The 19,560-nt window shown below is 42.6% G+C and overlaps 1 protein-coding gene and 1 long non-coding RNA gene across 4 annotated transcripts in view; one reads left to right on the forward strand and one right to left on the reverse strand.

Moving 5' to 3' along the window:
- Window positions 1-8,724, forward strand: part of nckap5l (NCK-associated protein 5-like) — a 23,552-nt gene extending 14,828 nt beyond the window's left edge. For all 3 annotated transcript variants that reach the window (XM_027011954.2, XM_027011955.2, XM_027011956.2), the window contains 6 exons: window positions 218-3,378; window positions 3,564-3,696; window positions 3,806-3,884; window positions 4,360-4,644; window positions 5,061-5,209; window positions 5,514-8,724. In XM_027011954.2, the coding sequence (XP_026867755.2) occupies window positions 218-3,378; window positions 3,564-3,696; window positions 3,806-3,884; window positions 4,360-4,644; window positions 5,061-5,209; window positions 5,514-5,747 (4,041 nt within the window). In that variant the 3' untranslated portion in view covers window positions 5,748-8,724. The remainder of the gene's footprint in view (window positions 1-217; window positions 3,379-3,563; window positions 3,697-3,805; window positions 3,885-4,359; window positions 4,645-5,060; window positions 5,210-5,513) is intronic.
- On the reverse strand, window positions 8,437-17,883 carry LOC113578599. The gene is made up of 5 exons (XR_003410774.2): window positions 16,915-17,883; window positions 12,406-12,552; window positions 11,210-11,306; window positions 10,917-10,973; window positions 8,437-10,187 (listed from the first exon to the last, which is right to left on the reverse strand). It is a non-coding gene; the product is annotated as an uncharacterized LOC113578599 (long non-coding RNA).
- Between the last annotated feature and the right edge of the window lie 1,677 nt (window positions 17,884-19,560).

Below are 19,560 nucleotides of genomic sequence, written 5' to 3' on the forward strand. Positions count from 1 at the left end.
AAACTGTGCACAAAGAGTATTTGCAGTATGTTCCCCTTTAAACTCACTCAATTAGCACTGCAAACAACATTCTGATTTTGGAGGCACAATTGTTTAATTTATTTGAGTTAATGTTAATAATGATTAATTTGGTATTATCTGAACAATATTCAGTATAGTAGAAGTCTTTAAATGTAAATTTAAAATGCAACCGATTCCTACCTCTTTTACTCTGTAGGGAAATGGAGAGTGTGCACAAAATTGCTTTCCTGATACCCAGAGTTCCGCCGCGTCCATGGAGGCCTTATCTCCATTCCTGAAAAAGAAAGCACACATCCTGGAGGTTCTCCGCAAGCTCGAGGAGACTGACCCTCTGCGCTACCACCGCTCCTCTGGCATCTCATCCCTCTGTGAATACAGCCAAGCTCTGGTCTCCAAGGACACCATGTTGGCCTGCAGAGACAACTCGTCTAGGTGTAACGCAAGCAAAACGCATTGTTCCCATTCCTGTTCAGACCTCTGCACACATCAACACTTGAATGGAGGAGAGCACAACAGCGCGAAGTGCGGAAGTTGTAGCACATGTCTGATTTTGTCCAATAAAGATTCTGTCGGTCTAGCCAACAGTAGCCACAACTGCTGCACTTCGACCGCCGTTAATATCGACAACCTCAACTTGGCCTCCCCTGAATGCCATAAGAGCCAAGACCTGCAGAGCCTCACGAAACCTACCGCAGGCACTAGTGAAGATGTAGTCAACAGGAAGTCTGCTGGTGTGTCTGTGTCGTCATCGGAACAAAGTCTCGACCCATCCAGTGAACCCGTGCCAAAGGAAGGGTCAGACTCTCTACCTAAGTTGCCAGTGGCTGAAAGAGACCAAAATAGAGTTCCTGATCATGAACCACCCACTTCCTTTGCAACAATAGAGAGAGGTGCAAAAGACAACAATAGAATTTCTGATGTTCCGGTAGACTCCGAATCATCAAAAAGGTCGAGTGGTAGCACATGCGATGAACAAATTATCGATGCGAATATAACCAGTGCAAGTCTGCCGGAAAAGGATTTTAAGCACTTAAACGTTGTAGCATCTGAGAGGCTGGATAAAGTCACAGGACACGAAGAGCTTTCGCAAAAGGATGACACTAATGTCTACACGGTCCACCCAACCATTTCCAAGCTGCCTACTCTTGGTCTGAAAGAGAGCTTACAAGAAGCATACTGTGAGTCAGACAGCAGCAAATTGGTCCATAAAGGCTTGCTGTTTTCTCCCAATGAGAACCAAACTGCCTCAAGAGTGCTGGATGAGATATGCGTCCCTGTAAAAGACAGCATCCCACAAGACCATCAAGCTGATAGATCCAAACTTGTTAGTCCAAACCAAGTATCATGCCTCAGAGAGGTCAAGGCCTCTCCTTCAAAGCTGCTGAAGTTCCTCAAGATTCCAACCATAGGGGAGCGTTCCCCAGCAGCCAACACACCCCGTCTCAGCCCACAGTTGGCGCGGAGCTCCAAGATCCCCTGCCGAAGTAACAACTACGAGGTGCACCATTCACCAGTCGCTGTCCGCAAAGCAACTACAACAGAAAGACAAAAACAGTCACCGGGTCCCAAATCAGAAACGTACCCCACCGCCCATTCTGCACCAACCTCTCCTCCTCAGCCTGATGAGCCTCCTCCAGTGGTGCCAAAGGAGGTTAACATATCTAAAAACAGTAGAGGAGGCAAACTTGCACAAACTGGCACGCCACAGAAAAACATCCGGAAAATACCACATTATGAAAATGTTGCCGATCTCTCAGTCAGTGCCAGTAGTACTGACATATCTCAGGTTCTTGGTGAGGTAAGCACTGCTCTCCGTCACGCCAGCTCAAACACCGAAAGAGTCAAAGCAAAGCAAGGACATTTTGCGGGGGAGAAGCCCACGAGCGTTAAGTCACAAAAGGACACTTCGCCTGGCTCTGACATCTCTGACCAAGAGGAGAGCTCAGACAGCCCCGTATGGCATAAGCAGGTCAACCATCGCAGTTTGCCCACTCAGTCATCTTCTCAGAAGTCACAGCTTGGCATCAGCACGAGGTCCAAAAGCCAAGAGAAAAATGAGCCAGTGAAAGATCAGTCACAAAATGCAGGATCACCCATCAAAAGGAATGACCCACCACCCATTCCCAAGAAGACTGGCACAGGTAGACACGCAAATGAATCCAGCCATTCCTTTAAAGAGAGATTGGCTGCACTTGGTAAACTGAGGAACCAAGAAGAATCAGTAGCTTGTTCCCAGTCAGCTGAAAAAAGAGAACTGCAGTCTAGTGTGGGGGTGCATCCGCGGCCCAGTGACAAAATCAAAAACGCTGACAGGAACTCAGATTGTAAAACTGGAGAACATAGACTGTCAAAAAATACAGATTCCATTGAGGAAAAACCATATGTCTCTGGCCAGATGGACAGTGCCATCTCAAAGCAAGCTCAGTTTCAGCCTGCAGACCAAGGGATCAAATCTCTGCCTGTAAGCTCTGTAATTTCTAAACTGGAAAATGAGTCCTCTAGAATGTCCTTGGCAAAGCCAGAAAGCCCGAAGTCTAAAATGCCTCCACCAACCAGCAACTTAGAGGCTGTCCAAGCTTTGCGCAGCTATGCTAAAAGTGCAACACCGCATAGTCTTTCATATGGCGGGAAAAACATCGCAAGCCCACACAGTGGCAGCCCCAACAAAATTCCCCTGAAATCTCCAACTAAAACTGTACCGCCATCTTTGAACCGAGATGGTAAACCTTCTCAAGAACTTCCAAAATACCTGTCCAAATCTGAAGACCGGAGCCAACTTCGAGCCAGTAAGAAGAAGAATTCCTCTGGCGGGGACAGCCTTCCTCCTCCTCCACCAAGGCCGGTAGAGTCAGGTGAAGAAAAGAGGCACTCTGCACCCAGCCCTCAGTCTTCCATCGAACAGAAAGTAATGAAGGGCATCGAGGAAAATATGCTGAAGCTTCAAGAACAGGACAAAGGTCAAGTAACTGAGGTGAAACAGAAGGCTTCCAGTGGTATTGCCAACTGGTTTGGCTTGCGGAAAAGCAAGCTTCCAGCCCTTAGCCGCAAGCCCGAGACATCAAAAGGCAAAGATGATAAGAGGGAATGGAAACTGAATATATCCTCCGTGGGGAAGGATACCAAGGTGCCTGCTAAAAAGCCAGAGAGCGAGAGCTTGAACATATCCATGCTAATGGAAAAGGCCGAAGGCCTACACAAAGCCCTGGAGGAGGAACGAGCATATGTGAACGGCGTTGCGTTGGATCGACAAGGGAAAGGACATTCCTGTGAGGTGGTGATGGACCAGGTGCAGGGACAGCTGTCTGTTATGTACCGGGGAGTGCCATCAGATAACTTCATGCAACAGCTGCTTAACCGGTAAGTCTGACGTGACACATTTGTATACATAGCTGTGCGCTTACACATTTCCGCAGAAGCTGTTGCACTTAATCACGCACATGCATTCACTCCCCCCCCACACGCCCACACAAATGATTAATCATGTTAAAACAAATCTTTTAAAAAATTGTTGAATGGTAAATATTTTCTCTCTTCCCCGAAAGGGTGGACGGGAAGGATGTTGGAGGCATCAGTGTGGCCCATCGACGCCTCTCCTTTGACTGTAAAGTCAGGCCAGTCTTCAGTCATGGTACTGCTGGTGTTAGTCAGACTAGAAGTAGGGAAGACATGGAAAAGGTAACGCCTTGAAGTGTTTATACGACTCTGCCAACAGTTCAAATGTGTAGCTTTATGTTCTAACCTGAACATCACAAAATATCCTGTGACTTCTGTGATTTTGTCCCAGAGTTCTGCTTTAATAAGTAAAGTAGATGGTGTATCGGATGAAAACCTCGCCGATTCAATGCATCACGAACATTTCGCAGGTAGGCCCTGGGTTAACTGGGTTAGTGCATGATCTCACAAACAGACATGGACCTGATTGTCCAGTCTATACTGATTACCTGCTTTATAGCTGCAAGCATGTTACCTTATCTGGCGTGCTCTCTGTGTGACTTTTACAGTGAATTGCAGCCTCTCCACAGTGACTTTGCAGCTTGATATGAGAGCTGTTCTTTTGGCTGTATACACAGAATATTGTGCCTGGCACCCATCACGTTCATTATAGCTGAAGGAAGATTTGTACTAAATCTTTTTATTAGTATTGCAAGTGTAGCGGGAACATGTTACCACTTTATATAAAATCCAGGTTTAAAGATTTGTTACCACCTGTTCTTAATAAGTATCAAGAATTTGGCTGTCAGGGATAGACATGCAGCCTGTATCACTGCAGTGTTCACCCCTAGTCTTATTTGCGGCACATTTGTTTTAATTGGCCCGCTCTCAAACTTTTGCTTTCAGGTTCTGGAATCTCCACACACACCTTGGACAGTGGTATCGGCACATTTCCTCTTCCTGACTACAGTGCAAACGCTGGCTGTAAAAACACGCCCAAAGTCAAGGCTCAAGGCGAGAACGAGCCTCCCCTTCCCCAGGGATCAGGGGTGAAAATTCCTCACAAGGCCTGGAATCTGGAGAGGGAGCTATCATCTTTGGAAGAAGACTACATTATGGGTCAGGAAATGGATAGTACCACCCTTGAAGGAAAGATCGCGTCCAGTCAGGTTTCGGACATGTGTCTTGAAGGTACATCTTACGGCGTTTGATGCATTTGTTGTTGCTTACACGTGCATTTGCAAATTATAATTTTATTCACTGACATTCATCATCACATGTGAAAAGTGCCAAACACTGAGGCACTTTCTTCTTTTGGCCTGTTGAATTTGGAGAGCTTACGATGAGACATCAGTGCACTGCTTCCTGGTAACCATCTTATTAATGACACCATCCTGTTGCTGAGATGATGGTCCTGTGTGATTTGTCCTGTAGGCTCTGCCTTTAGTCTTTAGTCATCTGTGGTGATCTTAGTTGCGTTCCATCCGTTTTGCAATAAAACATTTGTCTCAAAGTACACAAATTAGGCCTGAGTGGTCTTGTTTTTTAAATTCCTTTTAACTTTTTTAATATTTCTTTTTAACGATGCAGTATATTTAAATTTTAAGGCACTGATGTATGTGGAGCGCCCATGAGGTCTGGCCCCACCAAGAACTGGACTTTTCCCAACCCGAAAGGATCTACAGACTCTTCAGATGTTTATCTTGGAGTTGGGAAAGTCTTGGAGCCAGTAACCGAGAAGAGCTCATTTAGGAGGGTGAGTCTTTCTACTCACACCTGTTCATGTTAATGCAGACCATTCGAAACAGCACATATCATTTGCTCATTTAAATTAACGAGAAGGCGTATAAACGCAGCCCTTGGCATTTAATCTATCATATAGATAGCACAGAAATTCCAGTTTAACCACAGGTTATGTTGTACCTTGTGCATGATTAATAGACTTAGTTATGTGCTTCAGATCACAGTTCCAAAAACCTTTATTTTCTCTTATTTCCCCTCTCTGGTGACACATTTTTCATTCCGATGAAACGCGGCAAAATTTTGTGCCGCCGTTACAGCGCACCAAGACCGGCGAAGCTGCGGTGGGCCGTGACAGCGAGACAGCCCAGGTGCGCAGGGGAAAAGGTCGCGGGCCTGGCAACCCAGACGCGGTGAGGGAGCCAGGCTTGGAGCTGGTGAGAGAAAGGCCCGATGATGCCCTCTCCCCTGGACACCCCCAGGTCCTAGAAACCCCAGAGTCTCTCAGCGACTCTCTCTATGACAGCCTGTCCTCCTGCGGTAGCCAAGGCTGAGGGGCAGCGCTGTGGCGGACGAACAGTTGACTGGCCATCAGGTACCAACCTTTTCTCTGCAGGTCTTTTTTTTTAAGGTAGACACTGATAGGAAACTCCTTTTTTTGGCATAAGAAGATCCCCACTGTGTATTCCGTCTGCAGACAAGATTCACCTTTCTAGCCGAGAATTATAGCCGTTTGTGGTGGACCCGAGTGACCCACCCAATTTTTACACTCCTACCGTCAATACAAACATCTCCACACGGCGATTGCCCTGTTTCATGTTGTAGCAAAGTAGAAATTGGCCATTGTTCTGTCACTTAATTGTCGATTGAGCGCTTTGATGATTTGAACACTCAAATGTCACAAGTCTTCCTTTTTTAAAAACCTCTCAGAATGTTCTCGTAGTGTCTCTACATGTACATCAGTGCACATCATTTGTTAACATAGTTGTGTAAAGTTATTGCAAAGTGGAAAGTGTTTAAGTATGTGATTTTTCATAATTTAATATGCATTTTATGTAAAAAAAAAAAATTGGAAAACATGCATTTGTGTACAATTTGCATCAGTTGTTCATTAAATCCATTATATGTTAAGTGGCAAAAACTTGTAGCAATAATAATACTATCCATGTGAGAGAGCTACAGTGTTTTACGGTGAACTTTGCAATTAATTTATTTTTTTTCAGTGCGGCAAGGCACTAATACATTTTAATTGCTGTTTTGTTTATTTGTTGTTAATCTATTCACTGGGCCTGGTGGTTTGTGTGCATGGGTCTCTGTATGTTTCCTTTTAGCAATGCTTTGAAGGTGATATTTTTTACATGAGCCCGACTTCTTAGTTTGCTTGATAACCTTACGCAAAGGCAAGAGGGCAGGGACTTTCTTGTGGGACTGAGAAATCTAGCCGTGTCATTATGCCCTTCAGGTTATGCAAGAATATTTGTTTCATTCAGTCAGTGTTGTTCACTTTCAGTGAGTTTCTGGGTGACTAACTCAGCAAGATGACCTCATTCTATATTGTACATGTTTGCTACTTCCCATGTTAAAAAAATCCCCGTAAACATAGCTCACATTTTCCAGCACCTCACCCTATGTGAATATGGCGTGATTATGAATGCCTTATTAAGCACGGTTCTTAATGAGTTTTAGAGACACTACAGTCACCCACATTTACCCGCTTGGTAAAAGTCAACTTCTGCGGTAAATTTATGTCACTTTTGTTGGTCACCTTTTGACAGTTGGTTTTAATTGGTTGCATAATAGGAAAAAGGGATGCCTATTTTAAGCATTTCTCATTTCTTAAGTTTAAAATTTGGTGAGTACGTTGTACAGTTACTACAAAAGAGTTTTGATCCTTGCTTATACAATTTAATCACAGCACAGATAATAGAGTTGGACAACTAACTGTAGCACATTTTTCTACCCACAGCAAAAAGCTAAATAGTTTCTAGCCAAAGCAAAAAGCTTAAACTGAAATATTTCGGTTGACTTTTACGTTTGGTTTCTTTTTTTGCTCCCCCCCCCATGCCATTGTAAAACAAACAAACAAACAAAAACAACAACAAAAAACAACAAAAAAACCCAACTGTTCTGTGAAAATAACTGTTGAGCTTTTAGATGTCATTAACATCATATGTAAACATCACACTAAACATTCTTTTTTTGACAATTGTTTATTAGATCAGTCTGAGATTTGTGTTTTTGTGTATTAGATTTTAAATTTGCCTGTAGAAGTTACAACTTTTATTTTCACATTGTATTTTGTTGCAATTATCAGGAATATTTTATATTAGTTTGCTATGTTTACAAAAGAATTTATGATGAAGCTGTTAATATATCTGTAAACTTTTTATATCAAGGTGCTATCAAATGTTTTCCATTCATCTCTACAAAAGCCATAAATGTGTTTTTTTTTTCCATGATCATCTTTATAGGCAATTGCCATCACTCATGCAACTAAATAAAACCTTTTTATGCATTTTTGCAGTGGTTCCTTTTTTGATTAGAGAATACATCATTTTCTTTTTGCCTTTGTCTGGTGTTGTTTGCTGAAATCCAGCACCCCCTGGTGGACACTTCACTTACGTCCCCGCAGAATTTTTAGTTGCTGAGGTCATTATTTTTAAATGCATCTCATGAAACTGGGCTTCTCAGTAACTCACCAATGTTTTGCAGACTGCAGATTCTCCAGAAAAAAAGAGCTATTAGCACTCAAATCGAGACCCTGTCAGATTTGACAGGGTCTTGACTTTGCACAGGTGTCACACTATGTTTGATTATCAAAGCAGCCCAGTTAATGGAACAACAAGGCATTTCCCAACTAGTATTTGTAGTGGCAGTACGCTACAGTAAAGGAATTAAACAGACCTACTAAACAAATAAGGTGTGCTGCCAGCTGTTTACATAAGTAGCAAAGACAGCTTCTCAAATGAGCTTTCAACAAACGTGGACAAGTGTACTTGAGCCCAGTCATTTATTTGCTGAGTTACAAACACACTGATAGAATATTGACAATGCAGCCACCGAACAAGCAGTAATTGCACAGAGATTTAAAGAACCACTCAAAATGCAACACTGAACATGTACTTTCCTTAGGGGGGGGGGGGGGGGGGGGGGGGGGAGTTGTGCCACGTGTTCCAGTGGCACAAACCGGTGCTGTACAGATGATCCACAGAAAGAATGTTTTCTTTCATTAAACACAGCAAATGGACACTTTTGTGGTAGATTTGAATGATCCAAGTTTATATGTTGAATTAGATGCCAGCGTACAACATTTGATTCAGAGTACATGTAACTTACAAATACAGTAAAACATACACAAACAATTTGCCGAGCACTCATGTCAGAGACAACATAAGACATCCGTTGGTGAAATTTGCTGAGTGGTTGTTATAGATATTTTACTAGATACAAACATTCTAAGGATTTCCCATTATTTGGTCCCAATATTGCTGTAATATTATATTCTGCATGCCGCGGTCTTCTCAAAAAAAATATCTGATCCTCAGATGTTCCAAACATTTCAACCACAGCAGCACTCAACAGTCTGTCATGTGGACTACTTCTGGGTGAATATGTATAGATATAGTTAGTTCTAGTTCTAGTTAGTTCTAGATCTAGTTCTAGTTCTAGTTAGTTCTAGATCTAGTTCCAGTTCTAGTTAGTTCTAGATCTAGATCTAGTTCTAGATCTAGTTCTAGTTAGTTCTAGATCTAGTTCTAATTATTTCTAGATCTAGTTCCAGTTAATGCCACGATGGATCTGACCTGCCAAAATGTTTTTGCCCTAACCCTATTTGGCTGTCCTTTTGCCAGCACGCACCAAGCTATATAAACTGATGCATCTGGTCTTATACTGGAGACCAGAGACTTATACTGCATGAAAAGGGGGGTGGTGGAAGAGCCACAGCAGGGAAAAGCATGGTACGGTCAGGTGGACATTCATGTTCTTCACACAGGTGAAGGTTTGGACTCAATTTCAAAGAGGAATTGAGGCACTCCAGGAAATTAACTGGGTGACCCCAAATTACTTGCTTACAATGGGGGTCAGCTAAACTTAACATTTACTTAGTGTTCCATCCAGTCCTGTAAGGATGTGCAATTGTTCTACACTGATGTGCCAAAAGTCATGAGACAGGGACTAAATATTGTGTAGGTGCCACTCTAGCCCGTAGAAGTGCAGCAGCTCAGCATGGACAGAAGACGTCTGGAGGGAGGTTGAGCCGTGCGGTCTGGACAGCCACCCACAGCTCTGTGGTATTTGTAGGTGCAGGATATCTGTTGCGGAATGGACCTTTAACCAAGAATGCCCCTTGAAGCAACTGGCAAAAGGCATATTATTCTGCTGGAATATCCCATCATTCTGGGTGTAAATGAAGTCCATGAATGGATGCAAATGGTCACCAATCAGCGAAATGCAGTGGGCACCAGAAATGGACCAAACCCATGCCATGAGAACACCCTCCAAGACCAGTAAGGAACCTCCACCTCCCTGCACAGTGCCTTGTTGACAACTGAGGTCCATGGCTTCATGGGGTCTACACCCACACATGAATCCCACCACCAGCCTGAAACAACTGGTGCCACGACTCATCGGACTGCGCCACATGTCGCAGGTCCTCTAGGGTCCAGTTAGCAACATGACACTGTGGCTCGAGGAATGTTAAATGCCCACACAACTTTGGAAAAGGAATGTCCCATCTGTCTGGCACTCACTACCAGGCCTTGTCCGAACTACGACAATTCATGCCGCCTTGCCGTGAACACGTTGGCCAGCGAAAATAACACCTCACAACTTATACAGGTGTGTGCGTTCCCAAGCCGTCCTCCGAGTTAATGCCGCTTCACTCTACATACTCCAATGACTTTTGGCATGTGAGTGTAGTTAAAAAGGCTGCCTGATACACACTGACAGTTCGATTGTCCTCTGTAGGAACTCATCCACATAGCCACATACACCTGAAAAAGGAGAGAGCACGTAAATTCACAACTGTAAAAGCCACGTCTAATTCAGTCTAACAAATTCAGTGATCGTCACTGATTAGTGTGCTACTAAACCGTACTTCTAGCCAGTAAAACGCGTGACAGCATATCAGAACTTCCCCTTCTGCTGCTAGTAGCTTCCTCCTGAAACAAGTAATCAAGAATAGGCTGTACTAGTAAGAAACAACCTATCCTGGATTACTTGAACCAGGCAGAGGCCAAATTATGAAATTCTGAGGGAAAAAATATCAGGGAAGATATATAATTATTATAACAACTGCAAAAAATAAAACAAAAGTTGCAGCTAGTGAATAGCTGAAACAAAAACATCTAAAACGCCCTTCAGAAACAAAGAATTGGTATTATTTGTTTGCATTTCATTTCATGTATATGGTTCCTGACAATTCCATATTTGTCCAGCAGAGGGTGCATCCTGTCCACTCTTGGATTAAGAAAACAGTGGTAGTGTGTCTCGAGGCACTTCCCATTTGTGCTCAATGTGTAAGATTATAAAAACACCAGCCCACTTGCAGGGGATTACCAGTCTCTCAGTTCTCACTGAGACAAACACACACATACACGCGCACGCACACGTGCACACACACACACACACACACACACACACACACACACACACACACACAAAACAGTCACAGGCACACAGGAACTCGCGCATGCACACATACTTTTCTCATGAAGTCTTACCTGGTTTGGTCCCCTTAGTCTCCCAACAGGCACAGTGAAACTTGCAGTGCTTATGTGCTAGGAACAAGGCAAGGTAGATTAATTAGTAACCACATTGGTATGTGTATGCGTGTATACATAGCTGCATGCGTTCATTTGAAATGACAGTGTTTATAGTGACAGCTGAATGTTTATAGCGATTAAGTGTTTATAGTTGCCAGGCATTGGACTGTCTGATATTTTGATTATTCTATAAAAAGATACATCATTGAATACTGCTGCAAAGGCTGCACCTGATACTGCTGGGTCAATACCTTAAACAGACTCCTTATCTCATTCAGGCTTGTGGCCACGCAGACTTTTGCCCTGGTCCTGAGAGGTCATTGTCGGCACGAGTCTTTCACCTGGGACCTGTAGTCACCACAAAGTCCCAAGAGGTCAGTAGCAGACAGCTGACAAACAGCAAGCTTGTGTATGTACATCAGCACCTTCAGTAATGTGTCACCTTGCAACTCAAACAGATCCAGCAGGCTGTTCTCTTTCCTTTTCCGACAGTGATACTGTGAATGCTGGGGATCAGCAGGAGCTAACCTAAACCACAGATGCACTGGCTCCCAGTCCGTTGTTCTACACCAAAATGATAGCACTATCTTGTCTATACAATTCCTTGACAACTTGAATTGGAGGTGCAGTCTTTTTTAAATTGTATGCAGTTGGGGACTACTCTGCTTGGTACTGTCATGTCTTCTCTGTCCAAATATTCCATGAGATTCCTTCCAGTGAGACAGACAGTCCTGTGGCTTAGAGCGGAGCTACTCCGCATGCAAGGAAGCCCAGCCAGCCAATGAGAGGAGTCCCAGCATCACATCACCGTGCAGGTGGCTGGCGACTCAGCCAGATGCGGGTTTGTCAGAAACCAACAGGTAAAGTGGCAGCCAGCAGAAGCTCTGTTCTTGCTCTGTCAACAGTATCAGTACGAGGCCACAGTGTAAGTTGTAGCCTGGCCTCAGCAGGCTCCTAAGGCCAGACCTGAGCCAGCACTGCATTTACACACAAAAAAAAGACTGCTGTCCTCAAATAGACCTGGTGCGAATATTTGAGATCAAGGTACAGATTTGGGTTTCTTTTTTTTTGTTTTTTTCTGATTATGATGAAATACAAGCAAAATGCCAAGGGGACCTATTTCAACTTCTCTGCTTTATTTTTTAATAGCTAATATAAAATAACAATTAAACCTGAATCAACTGTTACACATCAGGAATACCAAAATGTGCTTTTCCCCCCCAGTTGAGCGCCTCGCTTAATGATATGTGACATAGCCTTTACTGACAAATTATGGAATTGTAAAAAGGGAAAAGACTCCACCGTCGACACAGCGACAGACAACAGTTTACCCTCCATCAGATAAAGCACCTCTATCTGATAAAGACAAACTGTTTATGCACCGCTTTCAAAACTTGCTAGAGATCAGATCACTAATCCAACAAAGTTTAGCTGAAAATAAAACTACCTTGGCAACGGTCCAGTTGTCCTCGGGTGTTAGCAGGGCATCATGGGAAGGTGCAGCTTGCTACAGGGAAGCTTGTGGTCGTAATCAGAGTTCTTAGAAGACGTTCCAAAACTTCTAGGCTTTTCGGGTTCAAGCCAGTTACCTGACCTGTCACGAGTCAGAAGAAAACAACCAAAACTAGATGAACATCTTTGCAACGACACTGCATGTCCATGGGCCCTAGCAGTTTGGCTCCCATTTAGCCTAAATGACAGAAGTAAAAATATATAAATAGTAAAGCTAGTGGTTTACTAGGTTCCCTTGAAGTTATCGTAAATCCAAAACACCAGTGTCAAACCCCTTTCAGAATATGTAACCATTCAAATATATGCCTACTTGGCTATTCCCTTCTCAAAATACATGTACTAATTAGTACATTTGGTTATTCCAAAAGAAATATTTTTTTCTTCTACTTTTTCGAGCAGTCACTACTACAGAAACGTAAGGGCTGACGGTGTCGTCGAGGCCGTGGTGCCCAGAGTGGCAATGAAATGCAGGTTTCATTCTTTTCATGCACCGAACGCCGACATCAAAAATCCTCCTCTTTGCTTGGTTACCCTTCTCCTGCACAGCAACCGAAAAATCTGTTTTAAATGAGGCTGCTGGCCACGGCTGGTATATGTTATATAATCACAGAGGGCGGGAAAGCCCACACATTTCAGATGTACCTTCAGTGCAATACACACACACACACACACACACACACACACACACACACACACACACACACACACACACACACACACACACACACAAACACACAAACCACTCCCGCCATTTCATCACAGGAGAGTCTGGCAGGAATGAGCCCTTGCAGTACATATGCCACAAAGATGAAGCTCGCAGGCGCAGAAATAAGAGCTGTGTTTTGTAACATGACATTTGCGGCAGGCTTTCAGTTGCATGACGGAGGGCTTATGGCCTTTAGCAAAATTAAGGTCTTTGGCATATTTGCGCTTCCAAATATTTGCATCAGAGTGAAACGTGAAATTGTCCGGACATGCCTTTTAGATTAAACAGTAGGTTAGAGAAAAAAAAAAAAAACAAAAAAAAAAAACCCAGTCCGGAGAGTGTCCTGAATATCAAAGAGCTCCATCTCTACAGACCACCGTCAAACTGCCAGTATTTGAGGAAACTGTTTACTCATTCCTCTGATAGAATTTTAATGCTGTTAACCCAGATTTCTTTTCCCCCCTCTCTATTTTTCCACCAAAAAAAAAAAAAAGGTGTAGAAGTGGCGAGAGAAGCCCTGCTCCGTGCTTCTGTCCCCTGTGCCGATTCTCCTCGCGCTCACGAGCAGCTCATGTAGCCATAGGAATCGTCTTATGCAACGTACATGCGGCGTGTGCTGTGGAGAGGGGCAGAGGGGGAAAATGGGCTCCTGCGTCACCGTTCAAAGCTCCTCATTTGCGTGTCTGTATAAATTCCTTGATGAAGCCATGCTTGATACAACAAAACAAAACAAAACAAAACAAAAAAAACAAAAAAACAAAAAAAGGACTCTGGAAATGGGGGGAGAAGGACTCTAGAGTCCTTGAAAGATTTGATATACACAGATGGAGGACTATTGCACAATCATTAGGAGCACTGCAGGCAAGGGTGGGAGGAGGGCTGTTCATTGGAGGGTTTTCTGCCGTTCTTGGGGAGCTTGTAACTGGCGCTGGACAGAAAAATCAACTCTCCTTACCAAGTAAAAACTTCCACAGAGGGAACGAAAAAAAACCCCAAAACAACCCAGAGCCCTTCACATCCCAGTCTCATCATGGCAGGTGTTTATCTGACATCAAGTATGCGAGATGCATCTGCAACAAGTTTTGAATTCCCAGGGCGCACTGAAAAACCTGATGGAAGGTTTTGAGTGGTTTGAAAGAGTGCCTGAGATGTGTCCAGCACAAGTAAGGGTCTTCTTAATTAGGCTAACGATTTATATGAATTTTCACACACCAGTACCTAAAGGTTACCAGGCTAAGATGAAAGTAATTATGCATTTGCCTCACACTGCCATAAGTGTCAATACACAACCAAATCAAAACTAGGTCTAGTCTTTGCTAAATCACAACAAGTCTAAACTACTAACAACAGCTTTTAACTGTTTAATAGCACAACAATTAATTGGAATTTCCAGAATAAAGTCATGATTTATAAATATTATAACGCATTGCATGCATCTCCCTGAACATGTATTAAAAAAGTCTCAGAATGTATAAAATGAAGTAAAATTAATTGTCATGAAGTTCATAACATTTTCCCAGCATATCACAATGACAAAGTAATCCAAGACATTAACACTGTTGATCTTCTCAACTGCATACTTTAGTTTATTGAGTTTAATCTCACTTATACTGCAATTACTTGTTATCACATTAACACAGAAGAACAAAACCCGACTCACAGCCACCTGTCTCTTTTCATCTACAATGACAGCAGCAAAACTGAAGAAAACAAGGTAAAGCAGGATTTCCCAGTTAGGCAGATAAGTCAAGCAACAGCCATGACTATGTACTGTCCCCTAGTGCTTCTCCAGCGGGAAATGCCTTGACGTTTGGCTTAGCTAAAAGCACTGCTTGTCAAATAATGGAAGATAACTGGAAGAGACAAACACAAAAACACCCATGACACGTGTGTTTTGTGCTTAAAATCCATTTTAAGACACCCTTTTAGACAATTTTTTAAAAAAAGGTCAATTCATCACAAGCAAGTTACCTCAGTCACTGACTCTGACCAACATCGTTACTGTAACGCTAGCTGTCGTTTTAAAGTGGCAAGCCTTGACCCTCTTTCCACCTCAGGAAAAGGGGTAGCGTTATGAGAAAACAAACAACAACTAACTACGGAAGGCAGAATCTTGCTGATTCTATTTTCACGATCACTGTTTCATATTTCTTGATTGTTAGACTTAAAAAAAAAAAAGACCCAAAACAGGTTTTGTATTAGGTTTTGTATTAGTACTTTATACTAATACATTTAATTACTTGCTGAGAAAACCATTACTCGAAGTAAATGTCTATGACTACTGCGTTAGAAAGGGACTTGGGTCTTGACTAGAAGTCTCGCTTTCCCCTTGGCATATGGCCTTTTCCACTGTGGCCAAAAACTGGCCCCGAAAGACTATATGTGGCTTTATATAAAATACCTTAGAGCAAGTGACGAATTCTTAAGGCAAATGTTAATTCGCCGTCACAGTTCAGTGTAAACGTGTCCGGTAGTCTTCCATTAAACGTTACAAGCTGTCATGAGGCAGTCCATGTTCCGTGAGCGAGTCCTTGCATTCTTAACAGGCTATTTGTCATTCCTCATGGGGTGAACGTTATCGTGTACGAGAAACCCAATAAATATTTGCAAAATTTATGAAACTAACTGAAAACCCGCTAGTCATACCAAAACCGACTGATTAACTAAATTCAGGTAAAGGACAAATTACATCGAAATGCGTGACTATAAGGTTCAGAAAACCATGCAAAGACTTTTATTTGAAACGATGTCTTAACTACAATGTAGGGTCTGGAAGCTTAAGAGCAAACACCAAGCTACGCTAAATGGGCAGTCGTTGTTTTTTAAACCCCATGTCTCCACACCAAAATACTGAGCGTCAACAACTCGACCAACAACGGGCGGCGGACGGAGGGCGTGTTCGTGCGTTCCACCGCGGCACCTTGCACCTCCACGGTTCCGCTGGGTTTCACTGGTTTTTTCTTTAATAAATTGAAAAAAAGTCTAAGTTTAGATAATAAGAAAATGTATGTAAAGCAATATATTGGTTATATTCAACAGAAATGCGAACAGCATTAAAAAAACAACAACAACCCCCCAAAAAAAACAACGCTGCGAGAAACGCTCTAAGCATGCATAAAGCAGGGCAAATTTGAGTGACATTTTGTTTTAACATCTCAGGAGAGGAAATGGTTGCTCTCCTAAAAGATCGATCTATATAGGAGAAAAGGCACACGTACGATAACATTACACAATAGGGAAATCACAAATTAATCCAAATACGGTACCAAGAGTAACAATTCGAGTCGTTTTAATCTGTAAACAAGCACAAGCCTGCGAATCTCAGCCAATCAGCAGCAATTATGCCGACGAGGAAAAAAGACAACCCATAATTTAAAACACGTTACAAACATAACTGATAAAACGTCTTAAATTCTCTATTCGTTTATCCTGCATTACATAATTTGCAGTGTTGTGTGTGCTGAAATCCTGACTGCAAACCCGTTCACTTGAGAAAGAGTAAACAACTGTTCGGTGGGATTGTCTCCGAGAGCGCTGGATGACAGAGTACATGGCCAGACGCTCATCTACGGCCAGCGGAACTGTCACTATATCGACAGGAACATCTTTAATTCACAAATGAAACAATGTAGCCTAAAGCGCGATGGACAAGACTGAATACAGATGGGTACAGCGTCGCTATTCCTGCTGACAGCCGAGACGCATAACGCTTTAACATGTGACGGCAGATGCCCTTACTTGTTTTCGACAACGTCCTCTGTACTTGGGTGATGATCGAAGTTTCCATCTAACAAACGCACAGCCCTCAACATCCAGTCCATTTTGCAAACTCGAACAGTAGGTCGGCATTTTTGCTATATTAAAATAACCGACGGCAAGCCTACTTAAATAATCTCCGTTCCGTCTGCGATAATAAAAAAACAAGAAGAAATTAATTCCTGATATTTAGCTGACTTATTCCCGCCTTCTATTCTCATCTACATGGGAGGGGCATGACACCGTTTTGTTTTCTCTTATCGGCTATTCTCTTGGCTAGGCGACCTAATTTGCTTTCTCGTCCCTTACATTTATGCACAGCCCCCTCTAGTACAGCCAAAGCTGCACTGAGCTTTTTTTGCTTCGACAACATGGAGAATCCAGGCGCGAGAAGGAAAACAACCGAGGACACGGGGCAAGGTGGGCGGTTTCAAGTTCCCCTTACTACTGATAAACAACCCCATGACTGGGCTGCATCCAAAAGCGATTGCACCATACAAATTTGCCGAACTTGCTTGTTTTATACATCTATGTGTATCTGAAGTGAGGTTTGCGACGAGAAAGCGCAATTAAATTATTTCTTCAGCCATTGTTTTGCTTTCGATGGCGTTTGGTGGGGCGCCTTGAAACTGCTGCTCGTTGAGGATTGGATGTCCGGGGAAGTGGGCGTGGCTGAAACATTCTTCTCCGCTCCGCACGCTCCACAGTAAAAACATTCCAGCGCTGGTTGTTGTGTTTCGGTCAGAGCTAGCGATTACATTATCTGAATATTAATACTATAGCAAACCATTATCTGAATATTAACACTATAGCAAACAGTTAACAGTTATGCCCTTTGCAATACAATTTCCTTCAAATTATGCGATTCCAGGCGAGTCTACCTATTATTATTGTTGGTGTCGTCACGATTGTTGTAAACCTTGTTTTCAGAACATTATGGATTATGGATATCTATTAGTATAAAATTGATATTTTATTTCTAATCTATAACTTGCATACATAATCTACTCATAAAAATGTATTTAAACTACAGCTAAAGACAATTATATGCTGCGTTTACATTTAATGTATGACAAAAATAAAAACAGTACATTATTTGAGAAGAAGAATAAGTTGCAGTAATTATGCATTTATATGCATGTTTGGTAAGGGTGCCATTTTCTGAACGCACTCTCCTGGAAATCCTCTGTTAAAACAGGAGCTTACAACTATTATTATTTTGGGATAATATTTAAAACACCCTATACTTCCAAGGTAAACGATTTAGTTTAATGTACTGGAATTCAAGAGCAGTTTAACAGCTACATAAGTTTCATATGCCACAAATGAATTCATCTGGTACAAATATTCTCATAGAGGCTGAAGAGGCTGAAAGAAGAGTCTTGGGCTGCAGTATGAAGCAGAATGCATTAAGAAGATAAGACATCACTGTTCACATAGTTAGCTGTGCTCCTTGCAAATCTTTCACAATCAAATACAGTTCAGAATATACATGTGCAAATGTATAGAGTAGTGGGAGGAACGAGCCACATTTTAATTTTGAAATTAAATCCCACAGAACTCTACAAAAAAATGTATGCACGTACAGTCTAGCTTGAACGCACAATGTGCTACATGTTCATTAGGAAGGTAGGAGCCATAGCAGGTAGATAACTATTTACAAAAAGATCCAGGCTTCCAGAAGCCTGCACCAGGACTAGGGTGTAATGGGCTTTGGAGAGTAGGGGAGTAGTGGAAGGTGAGAAGACTGAATCCAGCTGATAATGGGTAGAATGAGAGGCAGCAGGCCTTAAGGAAGCTCCAGGGCTGGAAACCAATTCCTGACCAGACCCAACTGGGACCAGTTCTATACCACAAAACTGAGACGTAAACAAGAATGGGAGCACTGTTTACATTCATAGTTTCCATGAAATGGAAGCTGTGTAGACACATAGCTAAAATTGTCGTGAGCAGGAGAATTCCAAAATTTGTTCTACTTTTGAGAAAAAGAAGAAGAAAAAAAAAACTAGAGCGAGAAAATTACCTTCCCAAAAAAAGTAAAAGTATCTCCCAGAGAAAGACACAGGACTCCAAAATAGCTCATTTTGGTATTAGTCTGGAAATCTATAAGACATGCGGTAGGGCCACTGCTCACAGGAGTGTATGAACAAGGGAGTGTATCAAAAACAGGCAATTATTAAAAAGGGAGGAACACTGTGGAAGCACTGAATACATCAGTAGGACCAGATCTGTTTTGAATGCGCCATTTCAATTGGTTGTCAACTTCATGACTTTCTGAGGTTACCAGTACTCCAAGATGGACCCCAGTGTAAAAGTAGCATGATCTTAGAGGGTGAATAAAGAGTATTAACCATGATGAGGAAGTAAATCTTCAGAAGCTGAACCTCTTCCTGCTCTTTAGAATTTATTCATGCCCACAGTATGCAAGTTTCCCTAATTGCATTCCATTGTTTACTAAGGTTCTAATTTCCACTTATGGTACCAGGTGTTGGTATGTTGGTTTGGAATGCAGACTTTAGGCCCACACACAGCGCCAGATCTCCCATACCCTGTTGACCCCTCCAGGCTCCGCCTCCTGTTTGTCTGACCGTCTGCTCTCTTCATCAATGTAAGATCATGACTGAAGTC

Source organism: Electrophorus electricus, chromosome 22 (assembly GCF_013358815.1).
Source record: "Electrophorus electricus isolate fEleEle1 chromosome 22, fEleEle1.pri, whole genome shotgun sequence".
NCBI lineage: Eukaryota > Metazoa > Chordata > Actinopteri > Gymnotiformes > Gymnotidae > Electrophorus > Electrophorus electricus.